Source organism: Choloepus didactylus, chromosome 5, assembly GCF_015220235.1.
Source record: "Choloepus didactylus isolate mChoDid1 chromosome 5, mChoDid1.pri, whole genome shotgun sequence".
NCBI classification, from domain to species: Eukaryota; Metazoa; Chordata; class Mammalia; order Pilosa; family Megalonychidae; genus Choloepus; species Choloepus didactylus.
In genome coordinates this window covers 52,207,105-52,229,092 of record NC_051311.1, presented here as the reverse complement: position 1 = coordinate 52,229,092, position 21,988 = coordinate 52,207,105, and the positions used below count along the sequence as shown (strand labels likewise).

General features: G+C 40.3%; 1 protein-coding gene across 2 annotated transcripts in view; it reads right to left on the bottom strand.

Annotated features, from left to right (window-relative positions):
- ATP6V0A4 (ATPase H+ transporting V0 subunit a4) overlaps positions 1-21,988 on the bottom strand; it is a 93,884-nt gene that overhangs the window by 70,356 nt on the left and 1,540 nt on the right. Inside the window, exons 1-4 of one of the 2 annotated variants that reach the window (XM_037836065.1) lie at positions 5,334-5,631; positions 3,317-3,450; positions 2,225-2,303; positions 1,858-1,952 (exon numbers count right to left, since the gene is read on the bottom strand). In XM_037836065.1, the coding sequence (XP_037691993.1) occupies positions 1,858-1,952; positions 2,225-2,303; positions 3,317-3,433 (291 nt within the window). In that variant the 5' untranslated portion in view covers positions 3,434-3,450; positions 5,334-5,631. Of the gene's footprint in view, positions 1-1,857; positions 1,953-2,224; positions 2,304-3,316; positions 3,451-5,333; positions 5,632-21,988 lie in introns of those variants that run through there. The other variant, XM_037836066.1, reaches the window with a different exon arrangement.

The window sequence follows — 21,988 nt, the reverse complement described above, 5'->3', positions numbered from 1 at the left end:
TTTAAGAAATTTCCACACAATGCCATTCTTCTCACTAAAGTTTGTCTTAGAAACTTTATTTTTCATTTTAAAACTGGTATGTTATCATGTAATGTACTTAATGCTATTATTTTTAGATGAATAGATAAATGTGGTTTTTTGTTTTAATTTCTAATATAGTAAATATCAATAAGTATAACTGACATAAATAAAGCTCTTTGATATCCTCAATAATATTTAAGTGTATAAAGGAATTGGAGACCAAAAAGCTTGAGAACTGCTGTATTAGAGGATAAGTTATGAAAATGTAATATTAATCATAAGCCCAATGGAAGTTCAGAGAAACGTGAAATCTGTGTCCCTTGGCATAGTCAGAGAAGTTTTTATAGAAAAGGAGAGGATTCAACTGAGTCTGGAGGCATGAAGAGAATTTGGAGAAGTGGTGGAGTATAGGAAAGTCACCCTAAGCACGAGGTATAGCATGAGCAAGAGCTTGGAGTTCGGAAGAGAACATGAGGCCAGCAGGGAACAATCGAGGAAACAGACCGACCAGAGCGGAGGGCTGAAGAGGAAGGACAGGGCCGGGCGAGAGCAGACCCGATGGTCAGGGAGGTGGCTGGGCTCCCACAGGAAGAGGGAGCCATGGTTCACTTGAGATGGAAGTGGCAAAATAAAGCAATACCCATAGAAATCTATCTGATGGTGGTAGGTAGGTTAGATTGGAATGGTTAAAAAGAAAACTAGTGAACCTGGAAAACTCTGCCAAAATTCAGAAATAAATTTGCATAAAAGCTTAAAATAGAACGAGAGCTCACGGTCTCTAAGAGCAGGTCTAAGTATTAAGGTGGGTAAAGAGGATGATGGTGAGAGAAGAACTCATGAATTAAGATCTGGTGTTAGATGACCAGGGATAAAACTGAAACTGGAGATGATTTGGGGGAGGACCTATTCAAATTGGTTTCAAGTTTTCTCCAAAAATATTCAGGTTTTAATATAAGATCCCCAAATATTATCCAGGAGCAAGCAATCTCCTATTGCTACTACAGTATCAAGATTTATACAGCCAATGGCCTCAAAAATTTCAAGAATTTTAGGTACTGGAATCTTCAAGGAAAAAAATCCCACCCAGGTATAAGGTTCAGCTCAGTGAGTTCTTTCCTACCTGGCTAGAGGGCTCTTCCTCCCTCCAAGAGAATTATCCGATTTCTCATCAAGACCCAGGAGGCTCTACGTGATCTGGCCCTGCCTACCTCTGACTTCCTTTCCCACCACTCCACCCCTTACTCTCTCCCCACCATCAGCTTCTGCTCTGTAAGCATCTTGAGGGCACGGACCATGGTTTATTTCTCTCTAAGTTACCTTGCACATCTCAGTGTTTTATAAAAGAGAAAATAGGAAGGACACACTGAGAGAGAAGAAGGGAAGTACGGGGAGAGGGCGCCACCCGCCATCATGTCCGTGGCTAAAGAAAACAGCTGTCTTCTCACTGTTGATCTACAGAAGCCGGTCTGAAGAAAGGCCTCAATCTTGAGTGTATCCCATTCATCAGTGGCTTTTCATCAGCAGATAATTAGAAAACATCCAATTGTGCTAGCATATGGGCCTTTTCAGCAGCATCATACACATGAGACTTCACTGCCTGTAAGCATCTTATGCACACAAAAAGAATAATTTCTCAAACTGGGGTCAGCTTCCCTAGACCTGTGTTGGGTAAGGAGATGTCCCTTGGATCAGAAGAGTGATTCCTAGAATTGCTCGTTGGGATTTTCCTGTGGTAGTAACACTGAAAAGTGAACAACCACATAAATCTGTCTCAGTGCCTTCAACAACTGGGTAAAATATCCATGAGTGGCTGTGATGGCCGCAAAGTGAACTTACCTCCAGGGTGATCATTTCTCGTGGGAGAGGGGTCAGTGGATACTTCTCAGGCAATTGAATCGCAATCTCATTTTGCATCTCATCTTCCAGAAAACCTGAGTTGAAACCCCACCAGAGAGCCCAAGGTGATTCTCTCATGCCCAGGAAATGGCATCAAGCATGACAGGTGCCTCTCAACCAGCTCAGCTGCCCAAATTACCTCCAGACCTATCACAATGCCTGGATCCCATCCCTAACCTCTCCCAACCTCTGCCTCCAGGATCCTCTCCAAAAGCATTACAAACAGGGACTCATTTGTTAATGAAGTCCCACAACTATTTACCTCCCACCGATTCACATTCAGACCGTAAACAGAAAAAGAGCTTACGGAGGATTCTCTCCAGTGATTCACACCTTCTGACTTCATTCACAAATTTCCTTTGGAAGTTGTTCACATTCGTATTTAGCTACGGAGAGAAAACACACACAGGCACACCGAGTGTCAACGGCTGCCAACATATCACCTTTGGTTACTCTGTTACTTTTTCATTATGGAGAATGTTGCCAGAAGTGTCTTAGGAATAGATATTTATATACATAAGACAGCTGGGTTCAGGCAAACTGCACCTCGATGTTCTCACACTCAGTCCCCAAAATAACCTTCCCATTTCTAAGAGAAACAAACATCCAAGGTTTTCTTATTTCTAGCTGCATTTGCTATCCCAAAGAGCCTATGAATTCTTCATGAGTGTGACTGGACTTTCAAACTGCACAGCTCCATGTAATGGATCACAGTCATCAAAAAAAATGCAGCACTTTTATGTGGGCAGCCCAAAGCCTGGCCCAACAAGCAGTATTGAGGACCTTCCTTGTGCTAGGACGTGGGGATACAAAGATGAACATCCTGCAGGAGCTTAGTTTTGACCTTTCCTTGGCAAAGGCGGAAAGAAGAAGGATTAATTTTCTAGGTTCAACTCAGTAAGCCCTTGGTGAGGATTGCTGCCAGAGTCATCTAACCTGCCACTGGGAAATGATACTCTGACATCACACTCAAGGCAGCCTATCCAAAGAATGTCACTCTAGAAACTCAGGTCTGAGCATTACAACCAACTGTGAACTCCAGGATACTCTGTCCTCAGTGTGACCAGTCAGGAAAATTAGGTTTTGGATCTCAGACAACGTTTGGTAATCCACATACCCACTGGACATACACAATACTTTGAAGATGCTACATGGGAAATAAAATACAATGATGTCTAACACGTTGTGATTTGTAGCAGAACTACAAAACATTCCTCAAGAGGGCAGGTGTGAAGGGAGGGAGACCCATGTTTGTAAATGACTTGCCCAATATCATTGCAAATATTAGCCAGAAGGACAAAAGCCACGGAATTGAATTCCATCTACAAAAGTGTTATTGCGAAAGAGCTGTCTGCCCCCATCCCCACCTTGTTCTTTTTCCAAAGAATGCAGTACCTACATCTTTGAACTGAACCAATCCCAGCTCTCCAAGCTCAGCTACGCAGCAATATGCAGCCTCCGCCTGGAGAAAGAGTTGTGTCAAACACATCTCTTCACTTCGAAACACAGATGCCATCTTGACCCAGCCTTGGTCTGAAGGAGAAAAAGAGAAAGATATTTAAGGTAATAACTGTGTGAAAACCTTAGGATTACATTCTGTTTTTAGTTGAGTTACATTAATATCCATAAGGAATCACTCCTGATTTTAAAAATATAAACAAGTACCACTTTTCACCACCTATCAGATTAGCAAAAGATTTTTTAAAATATGATGAAAAGACTCACTTGGTGGAGAGTAAGAGGAAGCAGGACTTTCATACCCTGGTAGTTAAAGTGCACATTTGTGCAGCTTTTTCAGGGAGAAATTTGCCAATATCTATTAAATTTTATATTACTCATAGTTTGACCCAAGATTTCCATTGCCAGTTTATCCAGATAAACCTGGATATGTATGGAAAAATAGATGCACAAGGATGTTTCTTATAACATTGTATAATAATACAATAATAATCTAACCTGGATATCCATCAATAGGAAATAACTCCTAAATAAACTGTAATATAACAGGACCCTGTGCAGGAAGCAAGAATGAAATAAATCTGTATTTCTTGTATATGGAAGAAGGATATTCATCTAGAGAGGATTGAAAAACTTGGCAAGTTAGTTCAGCCAAAATTGTACCTGTAAAATACATTTCCAACATGTATTCATATGTATTGAATACATTGAAAAAAGGACTCACACTCCTGGGAGGGGATCTCAAATACACAGACTCAAATATACTAAAACATCCATGTTTAAACACGTCTAATAGGGAAACAGGGAGAAAAGCAACTAACGCCTTAACACAAAGCACCTGCCATCCACAAATAAGGGCAAGGGAATTAAGCCAAGGTAAGATCAGAGGCCTCCCAGCAATACAGATAAAATGCATTCCCAAATGTGGGGTGTGGCAGTTTGACACTGCTTGAACATTTCCCCAGTACCAATGTGTCATTGGTTATACAGCCTTTAGTATCTGTTAAAACAGATGGCAAGAGAGGAAACTTCCCAGTGGTTGGAAGAAAGATGATTTTCAGTGGCTAAATTGAAGAACGTAGGAAAGTAAAGGGGATGGAGGGGAGCACCAGGCACAGAATCCTTCCCTCCAAAGGTCCTCTTAGACGGCTGTCAAACCAAACTGTTTTTCCTTAAGTCTAGTCGTCTGGAAGAACTATTACATCTCCAGAGTGGGTCTCTTTCCCTCCTCTCATTTTGTAACATAAAAAGTATCTACCATTTGCTAGGCCCTGGAGGCCTGTCACTCACCTGGTTATATCCTTCAGTTGTCCAAATTTCCCTCCGGAGAAGGTCTAAAACCCTTGGTCTGCAGGCCAACAAGGGGCTGCTTGATCTGGCCTGTCTTCCCCTCTGGCTGTCACCTCTTCCTGTACTCCTCTTAGCTGCCCTGGATTTCTCCCCAGCTCCTTTTCCCATGCTTTCTCCTGGGTTTGTAACTTCCTCCTCTTCCTCCCTCCCCTCCTTATCCCACCCCCTCCCCACCCCCCACATCCCACCTAATCCTGTCATTCTCCCAATCTCAATGAAAGGATCCTCATTCTCAGAAACACCTTTCTTGACCATCCCCCAGCCTCCCATGAACCAAGCCCCCCTCCTATATATTCCCAGAATATCGATCATTTGCCAGGTACTTATTTACTAACGTCAGTCCTCCCTACTAGGCAGGAAAATAAACGAGATCATATTTTTCACCCTGTCAGCAGTCACAAAGTAGGATCCCAAAAAATATTTGCCATTTTACTAACTAGATGAAAAAACCTGATCCCTTTCTCAAGAAATGCATAATCTGGTCCTATCTTTTTTGCCTTTTGACACAGAAATGTATCAAAACTGTCCATCCTGCCCCCTTTTGATAAAAGCAGTATGTTCATATAAAAGAAACAGACCAGAAAGCACAGCATAAAGACCTTTCTTACCCCAGCTTCGTGCAAGCTCCTGGGCCCAGGTCAGGAGCTAGCAGAGGGGCCGCGGCTCCCCAGAGGCCGCCTCTGTGCAATCCACCGGGCAGGAGGCCTGTCCCTCGGAGGTGGCTTGCTAGTGGCCCGGGACCCTGGTGGGACCGGCCGGGCTGGTGGATTTCACAGGTGGCCTCCCTGGGGCAACAAGCCGCTCCCAGCTCCTTCTCGACCCCGGGCGCTGCCAGGAGCCAGGAGCTGGCTCTGTTGTATCAACACAGGCCTATTGCAGGTGAGGACAAACCTGCCCTGCCGGCCATCCCTGCTCAAAACCCCCGCCCCACCCATGCCATCAGTGACCTTGAGTCCCCACCAGGAAGGAGCCACTTTGTTTTCTAATCATTATAATTTATTCCCCCCCGCCCCCAGGGAGCAAAAGTTTCTTGAAGGGGCCTCCAAAGGGCTCTACAGACAACATTCCAATATATCTAAATTCCATCCCTCATATTATTTCTTTCAAAATATTTGTTTGTATCTAAAAAATAAGGGTAATTTATAAAAAGTATGAATTCCAAGGTCACACCTAAAGAAATTAAACAATAATTCTTTAATATCAAATATCCAGTCAACTAAGGGGTGCAGATTTGAACCATATCACATCAGCTAGATCTCCAGGGCAGAATCTCCCCCAATGTCTCCCAACCTCCATAACCTCCCGGGATGGGAAGGGGCCTGGAGGTTGAGTTCAACCACATGGGCATTGAATCTGCCAATCAATCCTAAGTGATGAAACCCCATTAAAAACCCTGGAGGATACTGGAAACTCTGGTGAGTTTCCATGATTGATAAGATATTTTCCTGTACTGGGAGAGTCACACATTCTGACTCCATGTGGAGAGGACACAGAAGCTTGGTTTTGACAGCTCCTCCTGCCCTAGACTTTGCTCTATGCATCTCTTCTCTTGGCTACTTCTTATCCACATCCCACAGTAAAACTGTAATAAGAAGTAAAGTGCTTTCAGTGAGTTCTAGCAAATTCTCAAACCTGAAGGGGTAGTGAGAATGCCTGAATTTGTAGCCAGGTGGTCAGAAGAGGCCCCGAGCTTGTAGCTGGTATCTGAAGGGTAGGCAGTCTTGTACAGGGCTGCTCTAGCCTGTGGGGTCTGGCCTGACTCCCAGGTAGTTGGAGACAGAATCGAATCGAATTGTTATTGGAAGTGTTTGAAGCTGCTGCAGTCATTTGCAGTTGGTGTCAGAAGTTTTTGCCGTCTTTATATTTTCAAAATCTCCAACTCCATACTTTGAAGGAAAATAATAGTTAAATTTGCCTTTAGCTCTTGAGAAAAACAGCTTTCTTGGAGCAGAATCAGTTGTCTATATTTTTCAATATAGCTTCCCAATAGTTTGACATTTGGTGTTTAAAACCAGGGCTCCCATTCCTTACAGAAGTCGGGGGCAGATTGCCAGATGCAACCACTTTACATTTGTTCTGCACAGGTCCTAAGAGAGGTACTTTCATGCCATGAGGACTGTCTGTAAAATGGCTCTTATGGAGCTGAGAGATGTGCCCTCCACTTACATGCTTTCAAAATAGACATTCCTGTAAACAAAACCAGCTTTGTTCTCATATCCTTGTACCTGGAATTAGGAAGATATTGTGCACAGCCACATGTTCAGCCATACAAGATCAATTTACAAGACCTCATTATAATTTAAAATATGAAAAGGTTAAGTAGAGAGCAAACTAAAATGCTTGCAAGGAACTTAATCTAAAAATAATAATCTAACAGGAAAAGCAACAATCTGATTTTCTAAAAACAGTTTCTAATTTTTCTGAACTGAATTTTAGCCAGATTACCTTTATTCAAATAATTGATTTTACCATTTGCTTCAGCCTATTATTTCTCCACCACTTATCAGGCCCTGAACTAGATCACCATCCACAATCCTCCTTCATCATCTGCACTAACAGAGAAGGTGCTGGAGAGAAAGAGAATGGTGTGAGGTTGCTAAAAAGAGTGGGCATGACAGTACAGTTCTCTCAAAACACACACTTAAATGCAATTTTGTTAACAATAACTTCCAAGAATTCCAGTACCAGTACATCAAGGTTAGAAGCAGGATCATCCCCTGACATGTACACTTCACTCCTTCATGACAATGGACTTTCTCCCAAGATGTGTCTCTGTGCACCTTGGTGCTATCTAACACCAACCTGGCCCTCACTACTGTCCTCCAGCTTGCTCCTCAGAGACAGCGTCCTCCCTGTGCCTCTGGCAGGTAGCTCCATTCTGCTCCACCCTCCATCTCACCCATCTCCTCTGGCTCACCACACAACCATCTCATTCATCATGAAGCCCTGCCACTTCCCTCTTCTCTACCTTAACACACCTTAGTCTTCTTTGTTTCTCTTTTCCATGGAGAAGGACTGCTTTGTGTCTGTGTCATTCCTGCCTTCACTTGCCAAGTCACAGAATCACTGGAAATGTGATTTAGGAAACAAAATCTCATTATAAATAGAGGAAAATGTCCCAGAGCTTGCTATTGATGGATTTTACCAACCACATCTACAAGTTTTCACTTGGAAGCACTTCTCCAGTTATTTGTCTTTTCTATAAAAATATTTACTGTAAACCAGTGAGGTTTTTTCCCAGCATTATTTCTACCTCTACTTTCTAACAAAGAAAAGAATTTACTAGCCTATTCCCATTTAATATCTTGTATTGTGCACAGAATCATAGAACTCAATCACTAGAAGAAAACTTTTAATCCAATTCCCTTAGTTTACAAAGGAGGAAACAGAAACCCAGGGAAGGGAAGTGACTTCCTGAGATCCTACAGCTAATTCCTGGCAGAGCTGGAAGCATTAGCAGGGATCCTAACTCTCTGGGGTCTTTTCACTCTATCACTGCAGCTCTCAGTTTATTTCTCACAGGACTTAACTCCCCTTTGTGTTAGGCACTATAAATAGCAAAACTCTTTGTGGGAATAATTTTTCCCTGGCTAGAGTCTGGAGGACCCAATCAAAGGTCTTGCCACAAAGTACTGAAGTCACTGTTCATGTGGATTTTTTCCTTTCTGTCTGCTTTCCAAAGAGTCCCTGCCGTATCCCTTGGGTAGTGCCAATATTGAGTTTCCCGTGGTTACACAGGAAGTGACAACATGAAAACTGGAATCCAGGACTCTTGTCTCTGGGCTGGTGGTGTTGGCCCTTAGGGACTATGGGCAATGTGGATAAGAGAAGATGAGGGAAAGAGACAAAAGTGAAGGAAGGTTATAGAATGGCAGAAAGGATGTAATAGGAGAGAAATTGCATGTTGGGAAGAAAGAGCCACAGATCTCTAACTCAGCTATCTGGTCCTTTTCAGTTTCAGTGGACCAAAGTAAAAAGAAATTTGGCTGAATGTTTTTCTATAACTTGCAGCTTATTTTCCAAAAACCTTAGCTTAAAATTACTCTTTGAGAGCACATACTTCTGTTTATTAAACACAAATGAAACTCACCACAAGCCTTGTTGTGCCAATAGAAATATTTTGCACAAATAATAAGACTAGGAATTCTAGGGAACCAGATATTGCCAATTATGGAGTTACAGAGCTGAAAGGCCTCCCCTCCAATTGTTTATTAACTTCACCTTAAAATGCCCTTACCTGTTTGATGCTAGTAACTCACTAACTTTTCTGACAGTTAGAGCTATCCCACAGTGGAATGCACTACTTTAAAAATTAGTGAAAAAACAGTCACTCGAGGTATTCAAGCAGAAGTTCAAGTAACAACCTTGAGAGGCAGGAAAGTTCAAATCCAGCTACATCAAACTCTGTAACATACAATTGTCTTTGTAAGAGGGCATCTTTGCTAGGTTAAGAATTGGGCCAGATGACCTCTGAGGTCCCTGATTGAGATTCAGTTTTTTTCTGTGTCCTGATTCTAGTCTTCTTTATGTCCTTCATATTTCTAGGTGTATCTGTATATTCTCGTCTAGTACTTGATCACCCCAAGATCATGCAAATTTGAATATCCTAGATATGACTGCTGTAACATCTTGATAGGATGCCTTCCAAACTATTTTCTTTGTACATGTGTGGCATCATACTGATTACATAGTCTTAGATCCTGTATTTTCTGCTTTGTATTATATAGCAGTGGTTTCCCAAATAATCAAATATTTTTCTAAAATATAATTTTTAATAGTTATCTATTATCCCAATAAGCTGCTTCTAAACTTTCATTATGACAAATAATCATAATGTTCTCCATGAGAACCTTGGATATACATTTTAATGTTTATTTCCCTGGGAAAAAAATTCTAGATGTGGAATTACTGTTTCAAGAGTAGGAATATTTTTAACGTCCTTAAAGTATATTGCCAAGTTATCTTCCAGAAAGTTTAAAGCAGTAGATTGTACCATCAACAAATTATGAATCCCTGCTTTGCCACACCCTCATCAACACTTGGTATCACAGTTTTTTTTAACAATTTTGCCAAATTAATGGGTGAAGAATAGTATTTTGTGTTTTTTTTTTAATTTATTGAATTATAAGTGAATTTGATAATGTTTTCATATATTAATTGAGAATTTTTATTTCTTCTTTTGTGAGATGCCTGTTCATTTTCTTTGCTCAAATTACTGTTGCAGTGTGTATATGTGTGTATATTACTGAGAACTGTTTTTAACATAAAATATTAACTTGTTGCTGCCAAGGGTCATTGTTTTTTCGTTGTTGTTGTTTTTACTGCAATTTTATTGAGATATACTCACACCCCACATAATCCATACAATCAATGCCACACCATATCATCATATAGTTATGCATTCATCTCCACAATCAATTTTAGAGCCTTTTTATTAAACAAAATAAAAAATATATATATATCAAATAAAAAAAGAAATAAAAAAGAACACCCAAACCATCCCATACCCCTTATCCCCTCTATTATATATATATAGTCATTCTTTTATTACTAATCTGAAGGGTCATAGTTTTAAGAGACTAAAAATCTAAATGAAACATTTCTCAACAAACTTCATTTGATAGAATCTGATGGTACTAACTGATAGCATATGGATAAATCCTGAAAAATGTGTACCGATGTGGTAATGGAGTTTGCCCTGCAGGGTTTTGGAATTGTTTGGGAACTGTGGCTCTGTTTTCCTTCCAATTTCTTGCTTCTGGAATGGAAATGTTTATCCTATGCCTGTCCCTCCTCTGTCTATTGGAAGCAGATAACTTGTTCTGTAGGACTCACAGGTCCCCAGTGGGAAGGGAACTGTACCAGGACAGACCACACCTACAACCACTTTTAATGAGACTTTGTACTTACCATTGTTACTAAAATAGTCTAAGGCTTGGGGGTTGTTGTGATGAAGTGAATGTATTTTGTATGCGGAAAGAAAATGTCTTTTTGGGGTCCGGTGATTGGAGTGTGGTGGTCTGAAGCTGTATTCACCCCAGAAAAACATGTTCTTAAAGTTAATCCATTCCTGTTGGTGTGAACACATTTTAAGTAGAATCTTTTGAAGAGGCTAATCCAGCTAAGATTTGACCCACCTCAATCAGGATGGGTCTTACTCCTATTACTGGAGTTCTTTATAAGAGAATGAGAGAGAGCCACAGAGGGAGCAGCCAAAAGCTGAAATCAATGGAACCTGGAAGAGAAAGGAGACACCAGGAGATACCAGGATGTGCCTTGCCATGTGACAGAGGAGAAAAGCATCACCAGCAGCCAGCCCCAGAACACCACAGTCTTTGGGGAGAAAGCATTGCTTTCATGATGCCTTGAATGGACATTTTCCCAGCCTCAAAACTGTGAGTGACAAATTCTTGGAACACCTCCCATCAACAGCAAAAGACAAACAACCCAACTGAAAAATGGGCAAGAGACTTGAATAGACATTTTTCCAAAGAAGATATACTAATGACCAATAAGCACATGAAATGATGCTCAACATCATTAGTTATTAGGGAAATGCAAATCAAAAACACAATGAGATACTACCTCAAAGCCATATTATTTTAAAAATGGAAAATTACAAGTGTTGGTAAGGATACATAGAGATGGTATGCTTGTTTGGAACTGTTATGTACTCCAGGAAATGCCATGTTCTTTTAATCCATTCTTGTGTGTGCATTTGGGTGGGACCTTTTGATTAGTTGTTTCCATGGAGGTATGACCCAGCCCATTCAGGGTAGCTCTTAATCCCCTTGCTGGAGCCCTTTATGAGAGGAGAAAAGACAGATGAAATTCACAGAGCTCATAGAAGCTAAGAGAGAAATAAAACACCCTAGGAGGAGCAAGAAGGATCCACAGAAACTGAGAGAGCCATTTTGAAACCAGGGCCCAGGAGAGAAGTGCCTTCCCATGTGACAGAGGAACCCCGGATGCCAGCAGCCTTTTCTCAGAGAAAGTATCCTCCTCTTGATGCCTTAATTTGGACATTTTCATGGCTTTAGAAATATAAATGTGTAGCCTAATGAAACCCCATTGGAAAAGCCAACACATTTCTAGTACATTGCATTCTGGCAGTTTTAGCAAACAGAAACAGATGAGAACCCTCATACATTGTCAGCAGAAATGTAAGATGGTACAGCTGCCTTGGTAAGCACACTGGCAAATCCTCAAAAGTTTAAACATAAAATTACCATATGATCCAGCAATTCTACTCCTAGGCACATACCTCAAAGAATCGAAAATATATTCAAACAAAAACTTGTACATGAATGTTCATAGCAGTATTATTCAACAATAGACAAAGGTAGAAGCAACCCAAATGCCCATCAACAGATGAATGGGTAAAGACAAAATTTAATATATCCATAAATGGAATACTACTCAGCCATAAAAAGGAATCAAGTTCTAATACATGCTACAGCAAGGATGAACCTTGAAAACATTATGCTAAGTGAAATAAGCCAAAGAGAAAGGACAGATATTGTATGATTGCACTTAAACAAAATATGTAGAATATCCAAATGCACAGAGACAGAAAGTAGCTTATACCCAGGGGATGGGTTGGGGAACGGGGAGTTATTGCTTATTGGGTACAGTTTCTGTTTGGGATAATGAAAAAGTTTTGGTAATGAGTAGTAGTAATGGTAGCACAATATAGTGAATGTAATTAATATTATGTAATTATACACATGAAAGTGGTTAAAATGGGAAATTTTATGTTGTACATATGTTACCACAATAGAAATTAAAAAAAAAAAATTATCAAAATGGTGGTGGTGGGGGAATGGTGAGCAAATAAATTCGCATCGTTTAAGCCCAACAATTTCATGGTATTTGCTTGGGCAGCCTAGAAAACTAAAACATAGATCATATATCTTAGTTTGTCTACCTTTGATTCCTACCACTCTCAGATGTAAGGGTTTTTCCCAGGTGGACAGTAATCATTTTGTCCTCATTTACTTTTAGCACAGCTGTCCAGAACTACATCTATAAACCTGATGGGAGATGGGCCAAGGGGATTTCTACTTCTGTTGTGGATCTGTTCCAGGACTCACAGACTCTCCTTCTTGAGAGTTTTGCGGAAGAAGTTCCTCTCCCAACTCCTGCCAAAGGATTACTTATAACTCCAAAACAAATCTATCAGCCCAGTGTCCAAGCAAACAGGAAATACATATTCTCTTGGTCTTGGAAAAAGTGCCAGGAAGTAAAAAAGCAAAAAACAAACAAAAACAAAAAAACAAAAAAAAAATTTAATGGGTGAGTTGACCTTTGAACTTTGGTCTTCTTCTTTGGTCAAGAAGATATTCTCAATTCCACAATTCCGGGTCCAGATTCATCCCCAGGAGTCATATCCTGCGTTGCCAGGGAGATTTACACCCCTGGGAGTTGGGTCCCACGTAGGGGGGAAGGCAGTGAGTTCACCTGCTGAGGTGGCTCAGTTAGAGAGAGAGGGCCACATCTGAGCAACAAAGAAGTACTCAGGGAGACTCTTAGGCACAATTATATGCAAGTTCAGCCTCTCCTTTGCAGTAATGAGCCTCATAAGGGCAAGTCCCATGATAGAGGGCTTGGCACATCAAACCGCCAGTCCCAATGTTTGTGACAACATCAATACCAGTCCAGGTGAGGAAGTCCAACACTTCTGCACCTTCCCCCAGCTCCTCGGCGGGGGGTGGGGTGGGGGGGTGGGGGTGTGGCTGTAAATATATTTTTTATTCTCTGCCCAAATTACTTTGGGATGTGTCACTATTACACTCTAACCTATACACTCTAACCTGATCCCTGGGGTTCTTTGGCCTCCTGCCCTGCTTCATGTCACACAATGATGTTCTCTCTTTTCTCTTCCAGGTTCTAGCTGTCTTCTGGCTTCTGGCTCCTCTCTGTAGCTTTCTCTATGTCTAACTTTCTTCTAATAAAGGATTACAGTCACATGGTTTAAGACCCAACCTCTTTCAGTTGGGCCATACCTTAACTAAAATAACATTTTCAAGAGATACTATCTACAACAAGTTCACACCCACAGGAATGCAGATCAAGATCAAGAATATATCTAAATTGGGGTACATAATTCAGTATACCACAAATCATTATCAAATTTAAGGCTAATTATCATTGCCTTATTGCTCACAGAACAGGTACGATAAGTCCACGTGAGAGGAACAAACTCTGGCTGTCAGATATGGCAATGAAGTTACTTTCTGGGGACCAAGACTAAGGCATATTAAAAGGAGACTCAGAGTAGAGTGAAGGTGGCAGGGAGGCGGGGTGACAGGAAAGTATAATGTAATTTGAAACAAGAGGTGGGCTAGGACTGGTTTATGCAGAACATTATAAGTCATGATTAAGAACCTTAGGCATCCATTAAAGTCTCAAGAGCACAGAGAATAGGTCCACATTGGAGTTATAGTTTCTAGAGTCATCAACAAAAAATGATGATTGAATGTAGGAGTGAGATCTCTAGGGAAACAGTATGGCGTAGAAGATAAAAACATCTAGGAAAAAGCCTTGCAAAACTTTAACACTTAAAGGTCAGGTAAAGGAAGATGAGTCTATAAAAGAGATTGAAAAGGAGTAATAGAAAGTAAGTAAGGAAACGTGGAGACTGTGAAGTCCTAGCAGCCAAGGGAAGAGAGTGTTTCTCAAGAGAGGAGTAGTGAATATTGTTGAATGCTGCTAAGAGATCAAATAAGGGGTGGACTGAGAAATCCCTACTGAATTGAGTGATGAGACTCTTCACGGTGGTCTAGAGATTGCTGTATTGAAGAGGAGGGGCATGAAGAGAGATTGGAGGGGTATAGAAGTAAATGATAAAATGGAGACAATTTGTAAACAGGTTTGTCTATGAAGAGAATAAAGATAGGGCTGTAACCTCAAGAAAAGTATGGGCTAAGAGGAGGTTTTTTTTTTTTTTTTTTTTAATCATCATTTTATTGAGATATATTCACATACCACGCAGTCATACAAAACAAATTGTACTTTCGATTGTTTACAGTACCATTACATAGTTGTACATTCATCACCTAAATCAATCCCTGACACCTTCATTAGCACACACACAAAAATAACAAGAATAATAATTAGAGTGAAAAAGAGCAATTGAAGTAAAAAAGAACACTAGGTACCTTTGTCTGTTTGTTTGCTTCCCCTACTTTTCTACACATCGATCCATAAACTAGACAAAGTGGAGTTTGGTCCTTATGGCATTCCCAATCCCACTGTCACCCCTCATAAGCTACATTTTTATACAACTGTCTTCGAGATTCATGGGTTCTGGGTTGTAGTTTAATAGTTTCAGGTATCCACCACCAGCTACCCCAATTCTTTAGAACCTAAAAAAGGTTGTCTAAAGTGTGCGTAAGAGTGCCCACCAGAGTGATCTCTCGGCTCGTTTTGGAATCTCTCTGCCACTGAAGCTTATTTCATTTCCTTTCACATCCCCCTTTTGGTCAAGAAGATGTTCTCCATCCCACGATGCCGGGTCTACATTCCTCCCCGGGAGTCATATTCCACGTTGCCAGGGAGATTCACTTCCCTGGGTGTCTGATCCCACGTAGGGGGGAGGGCAGTGATTTCACCTTTCAAGTTGGCTTAGCCAGAGAGAGAGGGCCACATCTGAGCAACAAAGAGGCATTCAGGAGGAGACTCTTAGGCACAAATACAGGGAGGCCTAGCCTCTCCTTTGCAGCAACCGTCTTCCCAAGGGTAAAACTTATGGTAGAGGGCTCAACCCATCAAACCACCAGTCCCCTATGTCTGTGGTCATGTTAGCAACCATGGAGGTGGGGTAGGCGTAAGAGGAGGTTTTTTAAAAGATAGAAGAAACTATAGCACAGTTAAATATTGTTGGGAAGGAACCAAAAGTTAGAGATGTTACAGAAAAGAAAAGAGATGATGGGAGAATTATGCTTCCTGTAATAGCAGGTCAGGTGATTTGGACCAACTGTCTGAGAACTAGAAAACCTGAGAAAAATATGAAAACCATCTGTGTGAAGGTATCAGAAGGTTGCCAAGAGAGAAAAGAAATTCTGGGCCAGGATCTGGGAAGAGGATAGAGACCAGGTTGGTGAGCCTCATGGTTGGAACTGCTTTGTCCCTGGGGTCATTTACTAGTTCAGGAGAAGACAATTGAAAGACCAAAATTTTTCTTTTGTCAGTCTCTCAGGAACAGGTGAACAGGTATGGATCCCAGGGCTCGTTATCGGAGATGCCCTGTGGGTTGGGACTCTAAAGGGCTGCACTGTAGAAGGAAAAATGACCAAAATAAATGGACCCTTACAAAGTCAGCTCAGATCTGAATCATTTCTATTACTGAGAAAGACTTTCATGATGCCAAATTGTTGTTGCCTCTGAGCACCTGGTTAAACAAACAAACAAACAAACAAACAAAAAAAAACATTTGCACAGAAATATTTCATTATCCTTGGTCTCAAGTTATTTCTAAAAACAATTGTGAAATTACAGTTCTGCACAGAATAAAAAAATAACCAGGTACACAAGTGTCCTTGATTTCCAGAGCTGCTGTCATACACATCACAATAAGCTTAACAATAGGAATTTATTGGTTTTGAGGCTAGAAGTCCAAAATCAAGATACTGACAAAGCTTGCTTTCCCCTGGAGTCTGTAGTGTTCTGGCCGCCAGCAATCCCTGGGGCTTCTTGCTTGTAATCTCTGCCTCCTATCACATGGCGATATCCTCTCCTTTCTGCTCTTCTGGTTTCCACTGACTTCTGGCTTCTGCCTCCTCCTTGTGGCTTTCCCTAACTGTGTCCAACTTTCTTCTGCTTATAAAAGACTCCAATAATATGGAATAAGACTCACCCTGATTCAGTTGGCCACAGCTTAACTAAAAATGACAACTTCAAAAGGTCCTATTTGCATGTGAGTTCATATCCACAGGAATGCAGATTATGAACATGCCTTTACTGGGGTATATAATTCAATCTACCACAAAAAGGAAACACAATAACATGAAAGAAAAACAGCGGAAATAATAGAAATAGAAACAGATCCATGGTGTGGAGAATGTCCAAACCTTGAAGCTATCATTCAAATTTAAAAATAACTATTCACTCTGTTCATGAAGATGAGAAACAGGACTGAGAATTTTGGCAGAGAGCAAAAAAACTTTTTTTAAAAAAAAGGACAAAAAGGAAATTCTAGAACTGTAAATACAATAACTGAAATTAAGAACTAAAGCTAGTTATAAAATGGACCACAAACATGATAAGAGGTTAAATAAAATAAAAGAGGGCAGAAGAAAGCACAGAAAATCAAAATCATGGGGAATAAGAAAGAGAGGGTAAGAAAATTCGAGGAACAGTGAAAAGTTCTAACCAATGTGTAACTAGAGTACCAGAAGGAGAGAAGAGAATGGGAGAGAAATAATGTTTGATGGCTGAAAACTTTCTAAAACTAATGAAAGGCATCAAATTCTAAAATCAATCATCTACTATCCCTGAGCAGAACAAATAAAAGAAATCCATACCTGAGTAAAACTGCTGAAAACCAAAGACAAAATAAAATCTTAAAAATAACCAGAAAAAAAGGAGCCAAATTATCTTCAAAGGATCACCAACAAGACTGGCAGTTTTCAACAGAAACAATGGAAGCCAAAAAGAAAAATAGAATGATATCTTTAAAGTACTGAAAGAAAATAGAGACAACTTAGATTCTACACCCAATGAAAATCTTTCAAAAATTAAGGCAGAATAAAAACATATCCAGACTAACAAAAACTGAGACATTAATCACTACACTGAGGAAATATGAAAACGTGTTCTTCAAAGAGAAGGAGAATGACCCCGGATGGGATCTCCCATCAGACATGCAGAAAGATCAGACATGCAGAAGATCAGACATGCAGAAGATCAGACATGCAGAAAGACATGCAGAAGATCAGACATGCAGAAAGACATGCAGAAGACATGCAGAAGATCAGACATGCAGAAAGAAAAAAGAATAATAAACTGGTAAATATGTAGATAAATTAAGTAATAATAATGAATTATCAAGATTAAAAATATGTATATAGTTAAAATAAATCAGAAGTGGATGGTAGAGTTAAATTTCAAGGTCTTTGCATTATCTATGAATACAACAAAAGTACCAATTAATATTAGGCTTTGATAAGTGACAAATGCAGGCTGTGAGCACTAAAACATAGAATACTAAAAAGAAAAAAGGAAAAAGGAACATAAGACAGGTGGGAAAACTAGAAAGCACTTAGTAAGATGGTTCATTTAAACATAAATATGTCAGTAAATACACTAAATGTAAATAGATTAAATAACCAAATTAATGACAAAGACTGTCAGACTGGATTTTTAAAAATCCAACATTATACTTTTTAAGTAAGATAAACATCTCATCTAAAGCGTAAAGATTTAGGAAAGTTAGAAGTATAAAGATGGAAGAAGATACAGCATGCAAAACTAAGTAAAAGAAAGCTGGTATACCTATAGTAATACTAGACAAAATAAACTTTAAGGCAAAAAGCATTACTAAAGACAAAGTGAGACATTCTAAAATGATTGTTTTAAAGAAGGTTCAATTCACCAGAAAGTTGTTACAATTCTCTATGTGTATGTATCTAATAGAAGCATCAAATATTTAATGCAAAAATTGACAAAATTACAGAGAGAAGAGAGAAATCCGTAATCATCTCTCTCAAGAGTCATTAGAATAAGCAGACCAAAATAAGAAAGCAAACAGAAAAAATGTAAAAGATCTGAATCAAACAATTAGCACTCTTGAGCTAATGGACTTGGTTAGAACACTGAACCCCACAATGGGAGAACACATTCTTTTCAAGCACCACAAAACATTTACCAAAAAACCAACAAACAAAAACAAAACAAATGATGCTTCTTAATAGTTATAAAAAGAAAGAAACCATCAAAGTGCATTCACAGTTTGCAAAGTAAATAAGCTAGAAATCAGTAAGACAAAAATCACTAGTAAAGTTCCATATGTTTGGAAATTAAGAAATGCACTTCTGAGATGATGGGAGGGAATGAGATACAGGACCCAGGTGGGAGATGACCTGAGGAAAAGCCCAAGATGACCAAGAGGAAAGCCCAGTCTTTACGTTAACCTCCAACTAGGTCTGGACCCTGTTCACAGGCCTCCCACTGCGGTTGTGTTGAAGGGAAAGCTGAATGAAATCACCCTGGACCTGTTTAGAAATGGTTCCAAATGGTGAGCTCAAAGCTTTGCTCGTTTATTTACTTTTATCAACTTGATCTCAACACTGGACTCCATGCAGCTTGCCGTTTTTTAAAAGGGCATTCCTCATTTTCTCCATATTATAGACCCATAATTGAATGGTAGAGAGTCAGGTTAGGCTCCTGCAAAAATTCAGTGGTGCTCGACTCCAGATCTAGATGTTTCAGTTCCATAAACTCTCTAGGGACTGACATTCTGTGAAAACAGTTCCTGACAAAGTCCCATGCAGGCACACTCATGTGTTCAGCTACAATTCTCTTCAAAAAGGATTTTGGATCAGTGGAGATGAAGCCCCAAGTTCAAGACCAGTGGTCCCTGACCAGAGGTGGACGGGTTCTAGTGGGGCCTATCAGAATCGTGTGGAATTATGGGAAGCTTTTCAATATAAAATATCTTTTCCATAGGCTGAGGCCATTCCAGGCCACAGAATGGTGGTTTTCAATCTTTTAGCACAGGAAACCTCTCTGTCCCCTCCTTTTCTTTTTCAGTGAAATCTCATCAGTGAAAACAGATAAAATTGGAGGCAGCTCCACTCCTCTGACTGTTCCCACCCCCAACCACCACCTTAGGGCCAGACAACAGACATTGTGGCCTGGACAGTTTTAAAAGTATGTGTAACCAAACACCTATCTCAACCACTTAAAAAAAAATCTTGGGTAAGTTTGTGCAGGACGTCTAGCTTTGAGCAAAGCAAGTTCCTGGTACAGCCTCCAAAGTAAACCTGATGCAAAATGTAAGAGAGGGTTACAAGTGACATCATTGGCTCCATGGAGCTGTTAGCCGCAGACTTGTTACCAACAGCTAATAATGATGACATTCGTAAAATAGTTGCCATGCAGCCCTTCCTTTGGGCATAGGTAATCAGTGGCCAGTCAAGTCCATCCTATTTTGGGGTAATAGTCATGTCATCTGTTGATATGAGAATGCTTGTCTTTTAATTGTCCTGCAAACAGAGGATCTAAAACAGTCTCAAATCAAATAACAATATGTTAAATAGAAAGGGGGGTGGGAGTGGGGAGAGCAATACTCTTTCGTCTCCATATCCACCACTTCCCAGAATTGCTTTCACCCATGTGATTGGATATGATGTTGTCAGCTTATAACTGGGTGCTATTAAAACCACCTCCACCACAACCCTAGGCAGGGTGCTATTAAATTGCTGTATGTCCCAGGCTTTCATAATTTGAGGGACATGCTGTGTTCACATCAAACATATTAAAATGTACCCAACATTCTACATTAAATTGTGTTTGCTTAAATGTTTGAAATGAATTTCATTAACTTTGCTCCTGAAATAATGATTTGATTTCATAGTTTTTGTTGTTGATCATATTTTGGTCTAATAATACTTTTTCAGGTCCCACACATTTTGAAACCCTTGACAATCATGGAGGCCCCAAGCTCTGCTGTTGTTTCTGGTACCCAATGGATAAATCAGTTCCAGTGTATTAAACTCACTGTGGAGTTTACCTGAGGAAAATGCTGACCACAAATGGTCATTCTGTTAAGCAATGTCCTGTCTGTAAGGACCAAAGTGAAAAATTCCTCTCTGGTTTTGTTATCACGAGCAGTTGTGCTTCGTTTTCATCCTATGAACCCATGAACCACAAGTGCATCATGTTTCTCCCTTCATCCTGGATACCAGAAAGCTTAGGAAAAAATGCATGAATTTTGTGATCTAAAATCACTCATGAATCCTTCTTAAATTTCCTACCCTGATCTTCCCACTGGCTCATTTTTCCTCACTTACTTTATATTTATTTTATCTTGCTCAATTAATCATAAGTAAGCATCCTTAAACCCTTTGTGGATCAAGGCAGAATATAAATAAATCAATAAATAAATTGCATTATTTTCCCCTGAAACTGCCCTTCTCTTGTACTTCCTATTTATAACAACCTTTCTGTTAAAATGGTACCATCCGCTAGGGCTGTGATAAGTGCTTTACGGGGATTACTTCCTTTAGTCCTCACAACCCCTGAGATAGGTGCCATTGTCCCATTACTTTTCAGATAAGGAACCTGAGGCTTGAATGTATTAAATAACTTGCCCAAGTTCACCCAGACAGTAAGAGCAGTGCAGGAATTCAGTCCCAGGCTGGCCCCATGGCCACTCACTCACCCCAGCTAGAAACCTTGCCATCATCCTGGATGCCTGCTCCCTGGTGACCCCTCTGTTGTTATGGCCTAACCACCCACCAAATCTTTTCTCTTCATCCCCTCAACTTCCTTATTTCAGGGCCCTTGTGAGCCCTGTTTGGGATCATTCCAGTAGCTCCTTAGGTGATCTTGTTGAATCCAGGCCCGTCCTCCTCAGATCTATCCTCCACATTTCTGAAATACAAATGTGCCCACATCTGTAAGTTCCTTTAGAGGGTTTCCTGATCCCATGCAAGATAAAGTCTGATTTCCACTGTCTGGCATTCTAGATCATTTACAATCTGTTCTTCACCTAACTATACAAACTGTGACTCCACTCCACGGTCCCCAGGATAGCAAATCACTCATCACTCCCCAAACACGGGGCACATGCTCATGCCTCGGAGGCCTGGGACATACTGTCCCCTTTTCCTATACCTTGGGTCAAAATACCATCTCTCTTGTGAAATGTTCTCTGAATCCCTTTGCCCCATGGTTTTCAGGGAGGTTGGTTTGTTTGTTTGGAGACATCTCCTCAACACATTTATGACATTGTGCTGTCATCATTTATTTGTCCATCTCCCTCACTGGACTGTGAACAACTTGAGGACAGGGACTGGGTTGTCTTACTCACCTTGGAGCCATGCCGAGGGCGTGGCACACATTAGCTACTCAGTAATTGTTGAATATTCATTCAATCCAGTGATAAGCCTACACTGGACTTTTGTCCACTGCCTGAAGATTAGCCTTTTGCCTTGCCCCCAGTCACCAAACCCATGAACTAAAGGTCACCACTAATTTGTATCCTTTGGCAAATTAGAAAAAAGCATCATCTCTGGGCTGATGAATTCCAATAACATAT